The 17,484-nt window shown below is 33.9% G+C and overlaps 5 protein-coding genes and 1 long non-coding RNA gene across 10 annotated transcripts; 2 read left to right on the plus strand and 4 right to left on the minus strand.

The window, feature by feature from the left end:
* Window positions 1-690: 690 nt before the first annotated feature.
* LOC103838292 lies at window positions 691-3,566 on the minus strand. Of its 2 annotated transcripts, XM_009114722.3 has the most exons (6): window positions 1,819-3,566; window positions 1,598-1,743; window positions 1,359-1,520; window positions 1,051-1,240; window positions 930-984; window positions 691-851 (listed from the first exon to the last, which is right to left on the minus strand). In XM_009114722.3, exons 1-6 carry the CDS (start codon window positions 1,832-1,834, stop codon window positions 842-844), a joined length of 579 nt encoding a protein of 192 aa, XP_009112970.1. In that variant the 5' UTR covers window positions 1,835-3,566; the 3' UTR covers window positions 691-841. The 2 variants fall into 2 exon arrangements, with proteins under 2 accessions (XP_009112970.1, XP_033136362.1); XM_033280471.1 differs by having other exon boundaries at window positions 1,598-3,566.
* A 352-nt stretch (window positions 3,567-3,918) lies between these two features.
* LOC103838291 (16 kDa phloem protein 2) lies at window positions 3,919-5,322 on the plus strand. 2 transcript variants are annotated; one of them, XM_009114717.2, is made up of 5 exons: window positions 3,919-4,132; window positions 4,496-4,561; window positions 4,631-4,757; window positions 4,861-4,975; window positions 5,068-5,322. In XM_009114717.2, exons 1-5 carry the CDS (start codon window positions 4,066-4,068, stop codon window positions 5,134-5,136), a joined length of 444 nt encoding a protein of 147 aa, XP_009112965.1. In that variant the 5' UTR covers window positions 3,919-4,065; the 3' UTR covers window positions 5,137-5,322. The 2 variants fall into 2 exon arrangements, with proteins under 2 accessions (XP_009112965.1, XP_009112966.1); XM_009114718.2 differs by having other exon boundaries at window positions 4,028-4,108.
* Window positions 5,323-6,684: 1,362 nt separating this feature from the next.
* On the minus strand, window positions 6,685-7,396 carry LOC108869751 (CLAVATA3/ESR (CLE)-related protein 14). Its single transcript, XM_018654592.2, has one exon. The coding sequence runs from the start codon at window positions 7,130-7,132 to the stop codon at window positions 6,875-6,877; it is 258 nt and encodes an 85-aa protein (XP_018510108.1). The 5' UTR covers window positions 7,133-7,396; the 3' UTR covers window positions 6,685-6,874.
* A 2,465-nt stretch (window positions 7,397-9,861) lies between these two features.
* On the minus strand, window positions 9,862-12,286 carry LOC103838289 (tetraspanin-10). Its single transcript, XM_009114715.3, has 12 exons — window positions 12,160-12,286; window positions 11,931-12,034; window positions 11,545-11,657; window positions 11,402-11,456; window positions 11,249-11,304; window positions 11,109-11,156; window positions 10,973-11,021; window positions 10,812-10,895; window positions 10,661-10,728; window positions 10,400-10,525; window positions 10,217-10,292; window positions 9,862-10,106 (listed from the first exon to the last, which is right to left on the minus strand). Exons 2-12 carry the CDS (start codon window positions 11,982-11,984, stop codon window positions 10,041-10,043), a joined length of 795 nt encoding a protein of 264 aa, XP_009112963.1. The 5' UTR covers window positions 11,985-12,034; window positions 12,160-12,286; the 3' UTR covers window positions 9,862-10,040.
* A 315-nt stretch (window positions 12,287-12,601) lies between these two features.
* Window positions 12,602-13,770, plus strand: LOC103838287. 2 transcript variants are annotated; one of them, XR_004451610.1, is made up of 2 exons: window positions 12,602-12,822; window positions 13,015-13,770. It is a non-coding gene; the product is annotated as an uncharacterized LOC103838287 (long non-coding RNA). The 2 variants fall into 2 exon arrangements; XR_627096.3 differs by having other exon boundaries at window positions 12,685-12,795.
* On the minus strand, window positions 13,388-15,682 carry LOC103838288 (ribulose-phosphate 3-epimerase, cytoplasmic isoform). 2 transcript variants are annotated; one of them, XM_009114712.2, is made up of 8 exons: window positions 15,486-15,682; window positions 14,951-15,084; window positions 14,599-14,603; window positions 14,420-14,482; window positions 14,226-14,332; window positions 14,038-14,135; window positions 13,873-13,965; window positions 13,388-13,795 (listed from the first exon to the last, which is right to left on the minus strand). In XM_009114712.2, exons 1-8 carry the CDS (start codon window positions 15,664-15,666, stop codon window positions 13,598-13,600), a joined length of 879 nt encoding a protein of 292 aa, XP_009112960.2. In that variant the 5' UTR covers window positions 15,667-15,682; the 3' UTR covers window positions 13,388-13,597. The 2 variants fall into 2 exon arrangements, with proteins under 2 accessions (XP_009112960.2, XP_009112961.1); XM_009114713.2 differs by having other exon boundaries at window positions 13,396-13,795; window positions 15,482-15,669.
* Window positions 15,683-17,484: the final 1,802 nt, after the last annotated feature.

Consider the following 17,484-nt stretch of genomic DNA (forward strand, 5'->3'; position numbering starts at 1 on the left):
CTTGAAAATTCCTAGAAAGTTTTGATATTAAAATATTTATGTAATCTTATGGTATATAGTGTTTAATCTATATATATATATATATTTATTCTATTATTAAATGATATTTTTTACTCATATGGTTTTAAAATCATGTGTATCTTCTTATAATAAAAATGTTAAACCATTGATCATTAATTTTTAACATAATATTTTTAATAGTTTTAGTCATTTATTGTCGTTTTTAAAAATTCAAAATATAACATATACGAAAAAATCTAAATTTTATTTTTATTGCTAATTTGATTGTTTAATTTATTTTAATAATATAAAATTAAACAAAAAATGATGGAGGAGATATAAATTGTTATCAAATCTTTATTATTAAAATCATTAATTGTCATATATATATTAGTCATTTATGGTAATTCCGTAGGTTTTATTTAAGGAAAGAAAATATCATATCATATCATTATATCATATAGTTTGACCAACTTATGTATCTAACAACATATAAAAATCGAATGTGGACCTACTTATTTTTCAATTGAATGTAATTGACTACCTAATTGAGTGCCACCTATGCATTGGGGCCTCTTTTAATTAATACAAAATTGAGGTTACATCTTTTCAAATGTTCCTCAATTAATATATAGGGGATATGTTTGTGTTTTGATGGATGATAGATAGAACCATTCCAATATTAATTGATAGGAAAACAAGAACTATTATTTTATTTTTTTTGTCACAAGGAAAACAAGAACTAAAGTAACAAATTTAGAACGTATAAGGATAAGGAAACATGAGAGCCCACTCAGGTCTCGCTACTCACTACTTGTAGGCTTATAGCATATAAAAGCTTCTACTCCAATCTGTGGAACGGGATAAAATCAATCAGTGGAGAATCTAAGATCAAAGTAAAGACCCTTGTAGATAGATATTCCAGTTACCTTTGTTTCTTGAAACCTTTCTCGACATCTGTCTTGGCATTCCCAAAGTATTCCACTGTCAAAACAATCCAAAATTCTCAGGAAACAGCCGACAAACAAATATATAAAGAAGTTAACAAACCTCCAGCATTGGGTTTGGGCCTGCAGAAGACGTACTCAGTGAAGGTATCGTTGAGGTACCGTACCCTTGCTTGGAAGGGTTTGATCTCGCTATCATAAGGATCAATAACTTCAAATGTTATTAGAAACATAAGCCCCGCAGAGAAGTGAAAATTGGATTTAACAACCCTGACAAACTCGAATTTTCTCTTCTGTTTTGAAGAGAAAAAAAAAACACATTTATAAACAATAAGCACATCGATGTTCTGTTTTAAAAACACAAAAAACATTCATAAACATTTTTGAAAAACGAATTTGAAAGTATTTTACCTCGTTTAAATTGTAGTCCTCAAGAGATTTATGAGAGAGCCTTTTAAGAAAATCCTCTGTGGTTTCAGGCTCGTCCCCGAATTCACCAAATTCCCCATCATCGAGATAAGCACGATGGTAGTTGAAAACGCAGCGAAAGTGGTCGAAGTCGATATCAAAACCCTGTGAATGTGTCACACGCACAATCTATTAAACCCTCAATTTTACAAGCATATATAATCAAAATATCACACACATACATCGCTCTGGTTGACTTGTTCGCGCATTCTATCAAGTTCTTCCTGTGCCGTAAACTTAGCCTTTTCAGGATCGTACACAGGTCTCTCATAGTCAGGATCCTCAGGTTTCCACAGCAAAAACGCAGGTTCCACCCACTTACTCCACCCTAATACATGTAAAATTGAATCCGGCGGTACTAAATTATAAACACGAGATATGATATACAAATTTTGAAACGTACCTTCGAATTCACCCATCTTACCTTCAAGAACCCTAATTTTTTTTTTTTTTTTTTTTTTTTTGAATTGAATATTAAATTGAATTCAAAAGAAAAAGACCTTTTTACATCATGTGACCTTTCCTAAACTTTTGTGTTAACTTCTATCCCTTTCCTATATCAACTTCACAGATTTTTCAAAAATTATAAAACTTCTATCTTGTAGCAAACCAATACTGCATCCCTTCTCCCATCTTGATGCGAGATTGTTTTTAAAAAATAACTAGATCCGAGCGGGATTGTTTTTAGTTGTAAATTTTGTGTAACTACAATTTTATTTATATATAATGTATGAATTTTTATATACATTTTTATTTATTTATTTTCTAAAGCAGTAATCTATTTATCTCATTCGTTTCACATTCGTTTCACATTAGTTTTATTTTTAATATTATAAACTTGAAATAAGCTCATATTTTTAATCTGTTTCTCATTAATAAAATTTTATTTTAATTTTTAATAAACATAAGTTAATATATAACATATCTTTTATTTTGATAGAAAACTTTTCATATTTAATTGAATAATCTGAAAATTTTACCATCATCAAATCCATGAACTTAAATTCTTTTGTATATAATTATTTAACTTGTTATAATTTATAAAATAGTTAGTATTATATAAACTAACTATATTTATTATGGAGTTTAGTTTGTTGTATTTACTGAAATTATATATATAATATCATATAGTTTTATATACAAATATTGAATTTTTAAATATGTCACAAAATTTTAGTGACATAAACGAGAGTAAAATTAAAAAAAAAAACCCCGAATGGTTCCTATTTTTTTTTGATCAATTTTTTTAATTTTTTTTTGATCAAAAATGGTTCCTATTTTTATAACTCAAATTTTGAAATCAAACCAAAAACCTAACATGTACCGAATATTCAAAATATAATTAAAATATTAATTATTTTTAATTTCCATAAATAAAAAATATACAAAAACTTGAACCATCCAAATTATCTAAATATTTGTTTTTAATTTTTCGGGTCTAACTCGGGTTCTTGGGAGGGTTAAACCCAAATGAATAAAACTTTTCATATATCTATATGTTACATTAATTCTAAATAGTTTTTCAATGCATAATATCCAGGGACGATTGCCAATAAAGTCGCCAGACTATAATTTTGTAAATATTGTCTCGATATTGTTCCTGAGTGTGGTCTTAGTGGTGCTCGTCCGTTTGACAAACTAATGGAACAAAATTATTGTCTTGCGACTTTATTGTCCTTCTCGGATATTCACCGGCCTCATGAAAGACGATGAAATGAGATAGAGTTTCACTTTTTTCCGCTAAAGCGGAAAATAGATTAATGACACTTGCAGTTTAAGAATATCTATGGATAAAAGGGCTTCTTGCATCTCTTGGAGTAAGTAATGATACTCCTACGAAGATCATCTGTAACAAAAAAAAATTGCTATGTATATAGCATACAATCCAATTTGCCATGAATGAACAAAACCTATTTTTAAATATTTTAATTTTATACGATATGAAATCATTTGCTGCAACTTTGCGACTTCTCATGTCATTACAACTGAACATCATGCCGATCTTCTCGCCAAAGTAGTCGACGTCAACGATTTGCATATCTATTTAACAAGTTAGCGTTTGTGATCATCACATTCTAACTTAAAAAGGAGCATTATAATATATACAAATATAGACTTAATTATAGGTTTATAAGAATTATTTTCTTTCGTTTTTTCATGGGGTTTAAACTAAAACCTCTGTACTATATATCATGTTGGGTACTCAAGGCGGTCCTAAAATTTTGGGAACATGTGGTTGTGTTTATGTAAGAAAAAATTATTTTTACAAATTTGAAAGCTTATTTGTATGTAATTTTTTTTCAAAAACTGTTGCGAATGTTTCACCTAGCATGACCCATGGTGAATACTGATCAGTAAAAGAAAACATTTCTTCTCTCAACTTTAACAATATTCTCTGTTCTCAATTCAAGTCCAAGTTTTTCATTAAACAGGAAATGAAAGTAAAAAAAGAAGCTGGCACACAGTGGGTCAGATACTCAGATACACGCGCTCACGTGCAGGAAAACGATCTCGAGAATTGAAAAGGACAGATTTATTAAAAATCTAACCAATCAGACAAAAGCCTCACACCTCTATTGGGATCTGAATCTTCACTTTCTCTGACATTCTTTTGTAAGAAAAAAGATCAGAAGGAAAGAAGAGAAGAAAAATGCCGCATGGAACGCTTGAAGTTGTTCTTGTCAGTGCCAAAGGTCTGGAGGATTCTGATTTTCTGAGTAAGCTTTCGTATAATCACTTTCTTTTCTGATGTTGAGTGGTTTTGTCTCAAACGTGTTCAGATTGCCAATGTGTATGTTCACGTGTTTAAATGTTTCGACCTTTTTGGGATCAAAGATTTAATAATTGTGAAACAGTTAGTCCCACTCTGATATTACAATGAATCGGATTTTTGTGGATCTGTTTTATGAAACTTTGATAACAAGATTCACATTCCTATTTGAGATATATATAAATCTTGATATATAGTCCTATTGATGGTTATGGACATGTAAATCTGTTTTTTTTTTCTTTTAAAGAAGATTAAGATCAAAGATGGGTTGCATCTTTTTTTGACTGACTCGTGCTGGCTTAAAAAACAGATAGCATGGATCCTTATGTGCTCCTCACTTGCCGGACTCAAGATCAGAAGAGCAATGTTGCCTCAGGTCAGTTCTCTCAATCAAAGATCATTTGTGTTTCAAGATTTAAAAATAAATGAATCTTGTTTTTGTCAGGACAAGGCACAACTCCTGAGTGGAATGAGACATTTATCTTCAATGTCTCTGAAGGAACTACAGAGTTAAAAGCCAAAATATTTGACACAGATGTTGGCACAGAGGATGATCCCCTTGGTGAAGCAACGTAAGATCTTCTAACAATATTAACCATGATCAAATTAAATAAGTTATTTGGTTTTAGAATCTAATCAAAGCAGTGAGATGAAGTTTTTTTGAAAACAATGCAGTATTCCATTGGAGGCGGTTTTCCTGGAAGGAGATATCCCACCAGCTGCATACAATGTGGTGAAGGATGAGGAGTTCAAAGGCGAGATCTGGATCGCACTATCCTTCAAACCTTCGGTATTAACAATCAAATGATGTCTTTGCATCGTCTTGGTTTGCTTTTTAAAGAATAAGTCTGGATGCTGAAGAACAATGTGTTTGTTTGTTAGGAAAACCGAAGCAGGGGTTTCGAAGAGGAGTCTTATGGAGGCTGGAAAAACTCTGAAGCTTCTTACTAAAGAGGAAGAACAGTAAATGTGTGTTACTCTTTAATTTGTTGAGTCTTGGGAATAAAATGTTGAGCTTCCCTCTTGGAAAGGATTTTGTTAAGACCGTTTCTTCTTATTAAGATTATTGTTCTGTTCGGTTTGAAATTCAAAACTCTTGAGAATTTGATTCTTTTGTCAAGAATTTGTTTCAGTCCTTTTTTTTTTCTTTGGTAATCAATTTGTTTCAGTCTTGTTTTGGTATTTAAGAAAATACCAATTCTAGTTTTATGATCATAACTTCATAAGTTACGCAGTTATTAGGCACATACATAGAACTTACTACATATACTAGTTCTTTCTTTTATTAAGAGCTTGTGGAAGTCTCTTTAGTTTCCTGCAACTGTCTGCTGCATAGTAGCAACCACGGAAACGCAACATGGTAAGCTTGATATGTCTGACAAACTAGCATGGAAATGGCAGATGCTTATTATAATGATCCCATAATCAAAATCTTCTAAATACATCCCTCATATTTATACTTTATAGATATACGTCCCTCATACTAGCTTATCTTTTTCTTATTTAGTTGCTTCAAAACGAAAATCAACTGTTACACGATTTGAACGTCGTATGTAATAAATTAAATACGAAAATACTACAAATTTAAGCCTTTTTTTAATAAATTCAACTTGATAACGGAATTTTCATAAACTTTCTGAAATGTCGGTGTATTTTCTCCTTTTCTCCTTCGTATCGATACTAACCCCAAGTCTTTCATTACGTACGTCAACCTCCACACACGCACACACACGCAAGCTTCAATCGAATCAATCCGGCCTTTCACCCGTACCGTCAACGACTCAACAATTTGGTTTTCAATAATTTTACGTAGAGATGCTGATCATACCTTACCTTTTAATTAACTTTGAAAATGTCCACACACACAAAAATAATATATATATATATATATATATATATATATATATATAATTGAAAATAACATGTTGATTTTATGTTTAGATAAACGTTTTTGATTATATTGGACATAAAATGGGTCAAAGCATAGCTGTGCCTGTCTACATATTTTGTTGACTTTGACTCCTATATTCATGATTATCACTTTATTATTTACCAAAAAGTAAGATTGTTTTATAAGTTATCAAAGTCCACTTCTATGATTCTATTATACAATTTGTTGAATAGATTACTTATTTATTCTTCTGGTTGTTGTGTTCATATATACATGTTGACCGATCATTTCTTTGGGACGAAATTTCAAAATTAATTATTCGAAAATATTTGAAGTTTACAAGTACTAGTTTTCATTCGCAAATATTGTCTCCGTATGTTCATATTAAACCATAAACAAGCTTACATAAAAAAAATTAGACAACGGCATTAAGAAAATACTACCTCTGACAAACTAGCATGGCAGATGCTTATTACAGTGATCCATAATCAATATATTCGAAATACATCCCTCATGGTCATATATATACAACTATAAACTTAAACTAGCGTATCTTTTTCTTATTTAGTTACCACAAAAAAAAAATCAACTGATACATTAGTTGCAAAAAAAAAAAAAATCAACTGATATATGATTTGAACGTCGTATGTAATAAATTTTAATACAAAAATACTACAAAGTTTCTATGTGTGTGTGTCTATCATACATGAGATGATTTGTTGAGACAAGAAAACTGAGAATTTCTTTCTCAAATAAAAACCTAGCAGTAAATTAAATAATCTGGAACGTATTAACGTATTATTTGTTGTGAAGCGGATTTGGACCGTCGGGAACTTCTCTAACTGAAACTCCGTAGATCTGATCATTCTTCTTGCCGGTTTTCCTTTCCGATAACATTCTCTCACCCTCAAATCTTAGCTGCCGAAACTGTTCTTGGAACTCCTCCGTAGCCGTCATGATGTTAGGAAGCTTGCGGGCGTCTGAGGAGATATGAAGTCTGGCGAAGAAAAAGATCACCAAGATTAGAAACGATAATCTTGAGCTCCAAAGCTTCATTTTCTTCTTCTTTTTTTTTCTGGGAGAAATTTCTTGGTTTCTTGGCTAATGCTCTCTGATGTGGTCCATGTAGATGAGTTAAGCTTATAAGATGTATATTAATTGTAGGATCTTGCAAGAGAAGGAAAGAAACAAAATTCTTATTGAGTTGATAAAATATTTAATTTTATGGAAGGACAATACTAACCTTTCCTTGGCCTACAAGAATTGTTTTATGGTGTTGTTTGTCATACAAAATCATTGTGTGAATAGTTGGATGATCTAAGGGTATTCATGTAGTTTACCTCAACGCGGTGGAGTGCTCGCATGGGCCTCTCCGGTTTCAAATCGTTGACTTGCAAAATAATTGTTTTGGTTGCGGCTCCTCAAAATTAATTGTTATGTACTTTGACATCAAGTGACTTTAGGGGTTAACATAAATACAGATCAGTTCTAGGCAATATTAATTGATGTTGTATTCGACAAATATGTATTGTTTGCCGAATGTATTTTTATTTACTTTTTTTAGTCTAAATGTTAATTTTTTTTTTATTTACTTGAATATGCCTTACATTATTTGAAATCTTATATTATTTTTGAAATCTTATATAGTTCTTATTTAGAATTGTGTATGTGAATAGATATTACGTATGAAAGCAATTTCTCAATATAACACTAATGCGCATTTAAATGCATTACAAACTGATTTTTTTAAGAACTTGTAAGAGTTTTCGATCAGGACACGTCGAAGATATCTAACGAAAGTCAGGTGTCAAAGTGACGACTCTTGATCAGTTTTGTAAATTACAATAAATCCAGGTTGATGAATAGTCAAAAAGATTTGATAGTCATAAAAATAAAATCATACATTATATGTAAAAAGAAAACAAATAAGAAGATGAGAACTTGTTGACACCAGAGAATTTTCTTTTGAAAAGTATAAATCTAAACAAATTAAATTGTATATGATGGCTACAAAATAACAAAATTAAACTAAAAAAGATATCACTTGTTTTGGATAGAACCTCCACGATAAAGCAATAGACGACTAGACTTTAATATTATCGACTCCTTTCACTTCTAGAACTTATTCATCCTAATTCCTACAAAACGCTTTGGAAACATAATATGTAAACAAAACTAGTAATTGTCTTGGATTAAGAGTAATCACATCTCGTAAGACGCTCTTAATTGTTGGTATAATAAGTTTACGGTTCTTAACTCCCGGAGCCATTTCCACATAGTTGATTGCATTCCACAGATCAACCCAAACAGCGAGGGTCAATCTGATGTTTTAAAGTGATAACTATAGCGAACGTGCTTAAGATTGTTTGTACCATATGCATGATGAGATGCAGCGTAAAACTGACTGTTACTTTTTGATTGTGCAACATCAGATAACACCTGTTCAGTGTCAGGAACTGTAAAACATAATTAAGAAATATTGAATTCAAATCATAGATATTATGAAACATTGAAATTCAAAAAATTGATGTTATGATTTCATAACATTTAGTTGTTACAAAACTCTTATTTAGCACTCTCCTGATCAACATAAAACGTCATAAGGACGCAAAACCGTGATTTTTAAGGATCTAAACATCATTTCAAGGTTTGTAGTCAACACAAGGATAATAGGTAAGATCTTAGACTCCTTGGCTATCTGGAATGCAATCTACGGGAGAGTCATCATCGAGAGGCTTCTTGTAACTGCTTGATCTTCTCAGCAAATCTTGTAGGCTCCCTGAAAACCTCTTCACAAAAGACAAGGCATACAAGTTTCTCATGAGCATAGAATATTTAATTTGTGTAGATTGTATGTTCCTAAACAATACCACTAACAAGTCACTTACTTATTTGTTCCTCCATCCAGATTGTTTCCTGCGCAGATCAACGATCCAAATGTAAGCATATCATATAGAGAGAAAGGAGCATGTGATTTAAAGTTATATTGGGATCTATATAGGTTACCTTGCTTCCTAGACATAAAAGTCACATCACCATCATCCTCTGGTGAATAATCCCATAGTGTTTTGGTGGAGACATCAGACATTTTTTTTATATTCAACCTCTGACGAATTACATTTCTCTGCATCCTCGAAGAAGTTCGTCTTCCTCTTGTCCACTGTGAGAGGTTTTGAGCTTATCTTCTTCACTTCTTGTTTCTTGCTCTTGACAGCGGCTCTCACGGATTCACTGCCATCATTCTGAACCCCTTGACTGCAGAAGATTAGTAGCTGATTGTTGAACCTTTTTGCTTTATCGGTTTCATTGGGCTCAATGAACCATCAATGTTTCATTCTCTTCCTGCAAAGAACCCAATACATTTCTGATCACATTATCAGGATCTACAGCTTTGATAGGCTCAACATTGTTTGCATCAGAGGCAAGGACCTGAGTATCTTCTTCAGCTGGGGTCTTGGCTTTTTTTTGGACTTTCTCTTCTTAGTAGACTTCATAGAGTTAGTCTCGCCAGCATTGGTTTCAATATTATTGGTGTGGATATTATCTGCAGCAACTGATATAGCTTTTCCACCTCCCACAACGTCATCAATCTTTTTTTATGATTTGTTATTCACCTCCTACTCTCCTACTAAATGAATAACAATAGAAAATCAATTTAGAGATCCAATTTTTTTTTAAGTATCTATAATTCAATTAGTTTCATCATGATCAACTTTTTTTTTAATTTGTATTTGCTCCTTTATTTGATGTATACTATATGCCAAAATTTGTATTTATAACAGTGATGAATAAAGACTAGACTTTTGTAAAATTCCAATCAAATTTTTTCATGTTAATATTCCATCTGTCTCAGTTCATTGATTACAGTTAAATAATGAAGAGAAGTGGTTGTTCTTGTGCCTTCTCTAGCCAGTCTCCTCCTGTAAAGCATTCACCAACAATAGAATGAGCAAAGCTTCAGTTTCTAAGCTTTGGACCGGTAACTAGCAGCATTCCTTCTCGCGCAGCACCCAACAAAGTACACCATTGACTGTTGTTTGGAAGAGATTTTTTTTTGTGTTAGTAATTTCTTAAAAAGACCAAAAACTTTACAAATGTGAGAAGAGAATGGTTGGACTTTTGTGTTAGTAAAGTCTTTACCAAGACAAGGAACAGAACCACGTTGAACATCGCAACAAGTCTCCACTCGGTTTTCATGTACTGAGCTACTCCAGCTCTGCAGTTATTAATTAAATGGAAAGAATAATTAGTTCCCAATCTGAAAGCTAATTTACACAATTGTATAGAATTAGCTTTTTTCTAGGGGAAGTTGAATAGCTCTACTTGCAAGAATCACAGTTGTAGCACTTGACTGTCCTCAAATTCTTGTAAAGCTTACAATCTTTGTTAGAACTTATTGAATGAAAACTCAGGTCGTAGTAAGAGCCATTCACCGCAGGATAACCACACCTTTGCAGCAGCAACAACAAACACAACAAACACACTGAGACAGTTAATTCAACAGACATAGAAACATCAATAAACAACAAGAAGAGTGTCAGTTATATATTTGGAAAGGTATAGAAACATGGATAAAGAACATACTCAGATGGTGGTCGACAGCATCCAGCTTCTATAGGGGTTAACTCTGCAGACTTCAACTGTTTGATGGTCTGAACACAACAACAGAAAATCAAAGAATATTCAAAACATTATCAAAGCCAAGGGCATTTAATTAACCGAAAAGGTACTAGACCTTGTATTTCTTTGAAAGCTTCCTGCATTGCTCGGATTTAACAAGACAGCTCTTCAGTCTTTTCCAGTTATCGGTGTTGTTAAGCTGAAACATCAACAAGAGTTAGAAAAGAAAGGAGAAGAAAGAAAACCATTCTTGTTTGAATTACAATAATACCGAACCTGTTTTAGAAACCAAGAGCTGTAATCATTCAGCTTATACTCCTTGTACCTATGATTACATAAAGAAAGATTCAAGATCTCTGCATCAGAATAGGTATGTAACACATGGAAGAAGAATAATAGAATACACACTAACCTTAAACCAGGGTTGGTATGTCCAGACCCATTGTTTGTCACAATGAACCTGTAAAAGAGAACAATGAATGAGAATTCTTCAAGTAGATCTTCAACAGCTAAAAAGTTTTGTTGAATAACGTTTAGGAAGATGAGACTTACGCTAAGACTGTAAAGACAAGAATCGCTATCAAGACGATCAGGAGCACAACAAGATACTTCAAAGGAGAAATCATCATGTCAAGGAAGATTCATATCCAAAGAGAACATGGTAAGTCAAGAAACAGCAAAGAGAAGATGGTAAGTGAAGGATACAATCCAAAGAAGAGCTACACTTCTTTTGCACGCGCCAAGAAACCCGATTATGGATCTGAAGAAAATACATTCAAATCAGAGAACATTTAAGTAAGAGACTACATAATTAAGAACCGTTGTTGTGTAGTGTAGTGTAAACTCACATCAAGAAGATGAAACCACCAAGAGCTAAGACAGGAAAGGTAAGTGACCTCCTGCATCCATCATTGTGTGTACTCATCCACACCCCAAATATTATTACTGCCACAGCCAATAGCTTCACCCACAAAAAAATTGTAATAGAGACAAGACATTACTATAGAGTTGCAGAAACAAACAAACAGACATTAAAAGGTTGAAACTTTCACACATTCTTGCAACTCAAGCAGTGGAATTTCACTAGGAATCTTTCATAAGACCTAAGTTGTACGGAAACCAAGAATCTAATTCCACAAACCAATTCCATAGAAAGAGAATCAAAAGAAGGATCAAATGCTGCTCTGAGGAAATAGAAACTAAGTGAAGAAGAAGAAGAGATTTAGGGTCTGACCATAGTAAGAAGATTGACCCATCTGATAACGAAAGTGCTTGTGCCCATACCCATTTCTCCTCAAAAGCTTTTTAGAAAGGAAACTCTCCAAAGAAAGACACGAGCTGAAAGAAAAAGATGCAAACTTTGTTTCAGGGTTTTGCAAGAAAACAAATGAGAATTTAAACTTCAGGTGGGTCTTTAATTAATCCAAAAAGAAGGAAGAAGAACGAAAATAGATTGGGGGTACTTTCGTCATTGTAAAAAACAGCTCATGATGCTTTGGTTTCAGTTATTGGTGATGGGGGTTCAAGAACAGACACGCCACGACAGACGAATATAAGAAGAAACGATAAGAGAAAGAGACAGTAGTGAGGGGTCAATGTACAAACGTATACGTTTGACTCGTGCCAAATCCTAAGAGCGACTCTGATTTGGTGTTTTATTCTTTTCATAAAGTTTTGTTTCGTTTCTTTTTAAAATCTTTGCAGAGATTATTAAAATCAGAACATAGATTTATTTGTTTTCAAATCTTGTAATGAAGTGTCATTATTTATCACGCTAAAATTATCGCAACCTCTAGTTAATTATTTATTTAATATAAATCTCGAATTAATAGATCAGCAAGTATTGCTCCAACGGTCATTTTAGTTTGTTTATCTTCAGAATATGTAAAAAACAAGGGGTGGGGGCACAGATTTACCATTTTACGAAAACATTCTTACTGTATGACCAGTTTGCTTATCTTAGTCCTTTTTTTCTCTCTTAATCCTATGCCTTCTCTCTTGGTTTCCTCCGATTGATCTCACCGTTTCGCAGACTCTTGCTGTTTCCATAGAGCCGAAGTCGATCTTATTTTGTGTTATCGATCTTTCTGGGAAGAGTGGTTTGTGTTCTTTTCCCTTTTGACTGGGTATTGTTTGAAATCTTGTGTTGATTTGAATGAGTTTCCATGTCGATTTTGAGTTCTCTTTGGCTCATATTTGGGCTCGATCTTCGGCTATCTTGATCTATCGGGATAGTTTATACCGGTTTGTGAGTTGTCTCGCTCTTTGTCATCTAACTTTAAGATTTGATCAAGATCTTCCCTTCTTTATGGCTTCAGTTATGGCGTTTCGTGGTATCCTCTCCGTCATCGTCTTTCCGGTGGAAGACTTATGAACTGAAATTGTTCTGTCTCCTGGATATGAAGCTTTGTTCTCTAATTCGTCTGGACTATTCATCATAGGAGGAGTCACAAGCCGAAGGTTTATAGTCATGGATGGCTTCCTCGCCTTGTCTTCTTTCAAAGAAGCTCTATCAAATCTGCATGCTATTCTGTGTTTTGTAAAGGTTTCTTTTTATCTGTCACTCTTGCCTTCTAGTTTAGATTGATTAGTTGTTTAGTTCTATGTTTTGTATCTTTGTCTAATCTTTGTCTCCCTTGTGTGGACTATTGTCTCCGAGAACCTTTATTGGCAATCTCCGGCTTATGTAACTGGTTTAAGTTGAATATAATTAGTGTTTAAAAAAAAAGACCAAGTTTGCTTGACAATACGAAACATTCCATTACACAAGTGCAATATCATCAAACTACTAAGGAAATGTTTGAACGATTCTTTTTGTATGTTTCAGCTCTTAAAATATAGTTGTCGTAAAATTATTATTGCCTTTGGTGGGTGCATAAATATTAGAAACGGGCAGTGCACTCAGGTGGTGGGTTGGGCTTTCTCAACACTGGTCCGCAAAAGGGAAATGACTTTCCCTGGCTCCGGAGCTCCAAACACTGAACTTCCAGCTACGATACAGTTGGCCCCTGCTTCAGCCGCTGCTTCTATAGTCGATGGGCCTAACCCTCCGTCCACCTCAATATCTAGCGTAGGATACTTCTGCCTCAGTGCCCGGACCTATCCCCAAAATTATCATTAAACCGAGGTTACAAGGGGATCTCAGTAAGCAAATGGCGTTAGAAAGATTAAACAACCTTGTCCATCATGCTGGGCATGAACTTCTGACCTCCAAATCCAGGCTCCACTGTCATCACTAGCACCATTTCTACCGGAGTTTCCCCTTCAACCTGGTCATAGATTCAAAAAGCATATGCTATAATCGCATTCTAGAAACGGGCAGAAAATTAAAATATCATTACCAGGGGATAGACTTCTTCAACAGGTGTTCCAGGTTTTAGAGCCACACCTGGCCTCATCCCTGCAGACTTAATCTTACTCACAAGTTCTTGCCAGTTCTCTGAAATAAGAAGCAAATACAAAGTACTCAAAGATCATTAAAAATGAGACAAAACGAACATGAGAAAGATTAAGAGCTAGGTAACTATACCTTTGGCCACCTCAACGTGGAATGTGAAACCAGACGCCCCAGCTTTACCCATCTGCTCCACGTAATCCATGGGGTTCGTCACCATTAGGTGGCAATCAAGATATGCACTGTGATCATCGAGTGCAAAGGGACATCAGTTCACTTAATAACATGTGTCAGGTATTGAATTCAAGGGGAGAGAAACTCGTTATTACCTTGTGTGCTTTCTCAAACTCTCGATGACAGGAGCACCAATGGTTAGATTTGGGACAAAATGCCTGTCCGAGCAACACAGAGAGTTATACACCCGAGAGAGTATCTTGAGACAAGGAAGCCTTTTGACAAAGCTAGATGCTAATAAGTTAAACACAGCTAAGGCAGTGAAAATATTTACCCGTCCTGCAAATGAAATAACAGGGAAGTTAATAAGTATGAAACAAGGAAAGGTTCTGTATCATATAAGTCTATAACAACGAAACTCAGTTTCTTGTTTCATACTAAGAGCAGATACAATTTGATTCGGATTAGAATTTCCACAAACATGTTGTTATAAGAAATCATGATTAATGATAGATTAAAGCTCAAACATATTCAGATTCACAAACTGTCTAAAGAAAAGATCAAAAACAAACGATGACTCATGGATTACAGAGATAAGTTAGGTACAACCTGGAACTTTATCATATCAAAGTGAAAGCCAATGACTAAGTGAAATAAAAATTAAAATTTTTAGATTTTAGAGTTACCATGATGTCCATGTGAAGCCAGTCAGCGCCCAAATCAACCATCCGCTTGGCCTCTGCGGCTAGATTTGCAAAGTCCGAAGACAGCATTGAAGGAGCTATCTTTGGCGACACCACCATCTTTCTTGAATTTCGAACTATGGATAGAGAGAATTGAGAAAAAATCGAACAGAAGTGCTTAGATTAAGTTCAGAAACAAGATTGTTCAAAGAACACTGGCCAATAAACAACAACCTCAACTTTAAGACAGAACAGAAAACTACTCATCTGCATGTCATAACGGTTGGTATTAAGGAAGAACAAAACACACACAAGATTTCAACTTTGATTAGGGTTTTCAACTTTGAATCAAGTTTTCGAGACTAGAGCTGATCCACAACAAAATCACAGAGTTATAGAGAAACATGAACCTAATAATATCCGAGAAGCTCCAACTGGAGAAGATCGAAACCCATATTCATATTCATATTCATAAATCACAAAACTGAACTTCAGCAACTAACTTTAGAGAGTAAGAAAAATTGCAAAAAGTACCTACTGATTGTGGATTGAACAAGAAGAAGAAGAAGTGCGATTCCGACAACGTCTCGATTTTGCAGAGAGAGAGAGAGAGAGGCGAATCTGGTTTTGTTTCTTCTTCTTCTCCTGAAAAGTGAAAACCGACCGGTTGCTCGACCAATGACGAGAGCTTCTACCAAACATCTCCAATAAAAAATCATCTTTTTTTTTTGTCAACTGGAAATTTTATTAAAACGGGACAGAGCCCAACAAGGGAATCAGCCCAACACAAAGAAAACAGAAAGCCCAACAAACGGGCCGCATTTACAAAACACCATGGGCCTATAGCCCAATGGAGAGAAACCGTTGAGGAAGGTCGGCGACACTTGCCACCACGTGTCAGAGCGACGAACGACTCTATGATACGCGTCAAGACGAAGCACCACCACCTCCACCGGAAGAGTCACGTCGGAGCTCCGCCACCGCGGAGAAGGATCAGTGAAAGACCAACAAAGTGATCTTACAAAGGACCAAGACGCAACCGGACCACCGCTTCGGGAAAAGCCACCGTCTACAATCGATCTAAAAGAACTTCGATCTTCGAAGGATTAAATCAAGAGTCGATGGAACAAGGAAGGGCTAAAGCGGCAATCAAACTGAACCGGGAAAAAACCCGGAGAGGAGCCGGCGAAGAGATTTAACGGGAACATCTCTTCCCGGAGACAAAAGCCGGCGAAGATAACGTTGAAGGAACCGTTACTTCCTGGAATCAAAGCCCGATCAAACGGGAGCCATAACCAGAAAGATCTGGAAATGGAAAACCAAAAAACAGTCGGCGAAATCTTTTCTTCTGAAAGATTTTAAAGAGATAAGAAGAAAAAGAAATCGAGAGAAAAACTCTCTCTCTCTAAAAAGAGAGAAACCGACTTTTTTTAGGTTCAACCTTTTCCTGCGTTTTCCAATAAAAAATCATCTTAAAAATGTATTACCTTTATTAAATTTGGACAAAGGGAACAATTAAAAAAATTTAATTTGCCGACCAACCAATTTTAAAATTAATATTAAAAATATAGATATGATTTTGACGTAAAAAACATTTTTTTATTATTTTCTGTTTTTAACCTTATGCATAGAGAATGTATACGGTAAAATAAGATAGTTGATGATGAAGTTCACAAATATAACACATGTGGCCAAGAAAAAAAAATGATTGTACCATACTAAAATTTCCTCTTTGAACATAGTATAGTCGGCGAATCATCATTTTTAATTTTACTCGAATAACATGATGGTGAGCCAAATGATGCAATATAACACATCATCATTCAGTTAATTATTATATACATAAACCTCATTTCTTAAACAAGGGAGGAAGGAACAACAATGTAAACGACTAGACAACAATATAGCATAAGTGAAGGTTTTATCTTTCATGTACAATACCTAGTATAAACCATCTACAAAGCACATAATAAATGGTCTTTACATACGTAAATTAATAAAGTTGAGTATCATATCAAAATAGTATAGAACTAATAGTAAATTTATAAATAGTATAGAAATACTACATATAGTATAGTTGTAAATTTTACCTTCAATCCACTTCCACTCCAACCCCATCCCTAGATACTAAATCTTAAACTATAATCAGTAAATCATAAACTCTAACATAAAATATAAAAATTACTTATAATATTTAAAAAACTAAAAAATAGTATATACTATTTTGTAATATTAAATATCCTATACTATAATTTCTTCACATCATATATAGTATACTGCGAGCCATCTTCTACATCTACTCTTTTTTCTGATATGTTCATATATTCACTGGTCCACCGTCGTCATTCTTCACCACCATAATTTAATAGTAACCCAGGTCCACATTGGTGAAAATTAAAAAAACATAATATAAAAACAGAAGCACATAAGTAATTGTTCTTTGACTTTTCCTAGGATTGTCGCCGATTAGATGAACACCATTATAGAAGAAGATCACGCAGAAAGATTAGAGGTAAAAATAGAAGCAAAAGAAAAGA

Source organism: Brassica rapa, chromosome A09, assembly GCF_000309985.2.
Source record: "Brassica rapa cultivar Chiifu-401-42 chromosome A09, CAAS_Brap_v3.01, whole genome shotgun sequence".
Lineage (NCBI taxonomy): Eukaryota > Viridiplantae > Streptophyta > Magnoliopsida > Brassicales > Brassicaceae > Brassica > Brassica rapa.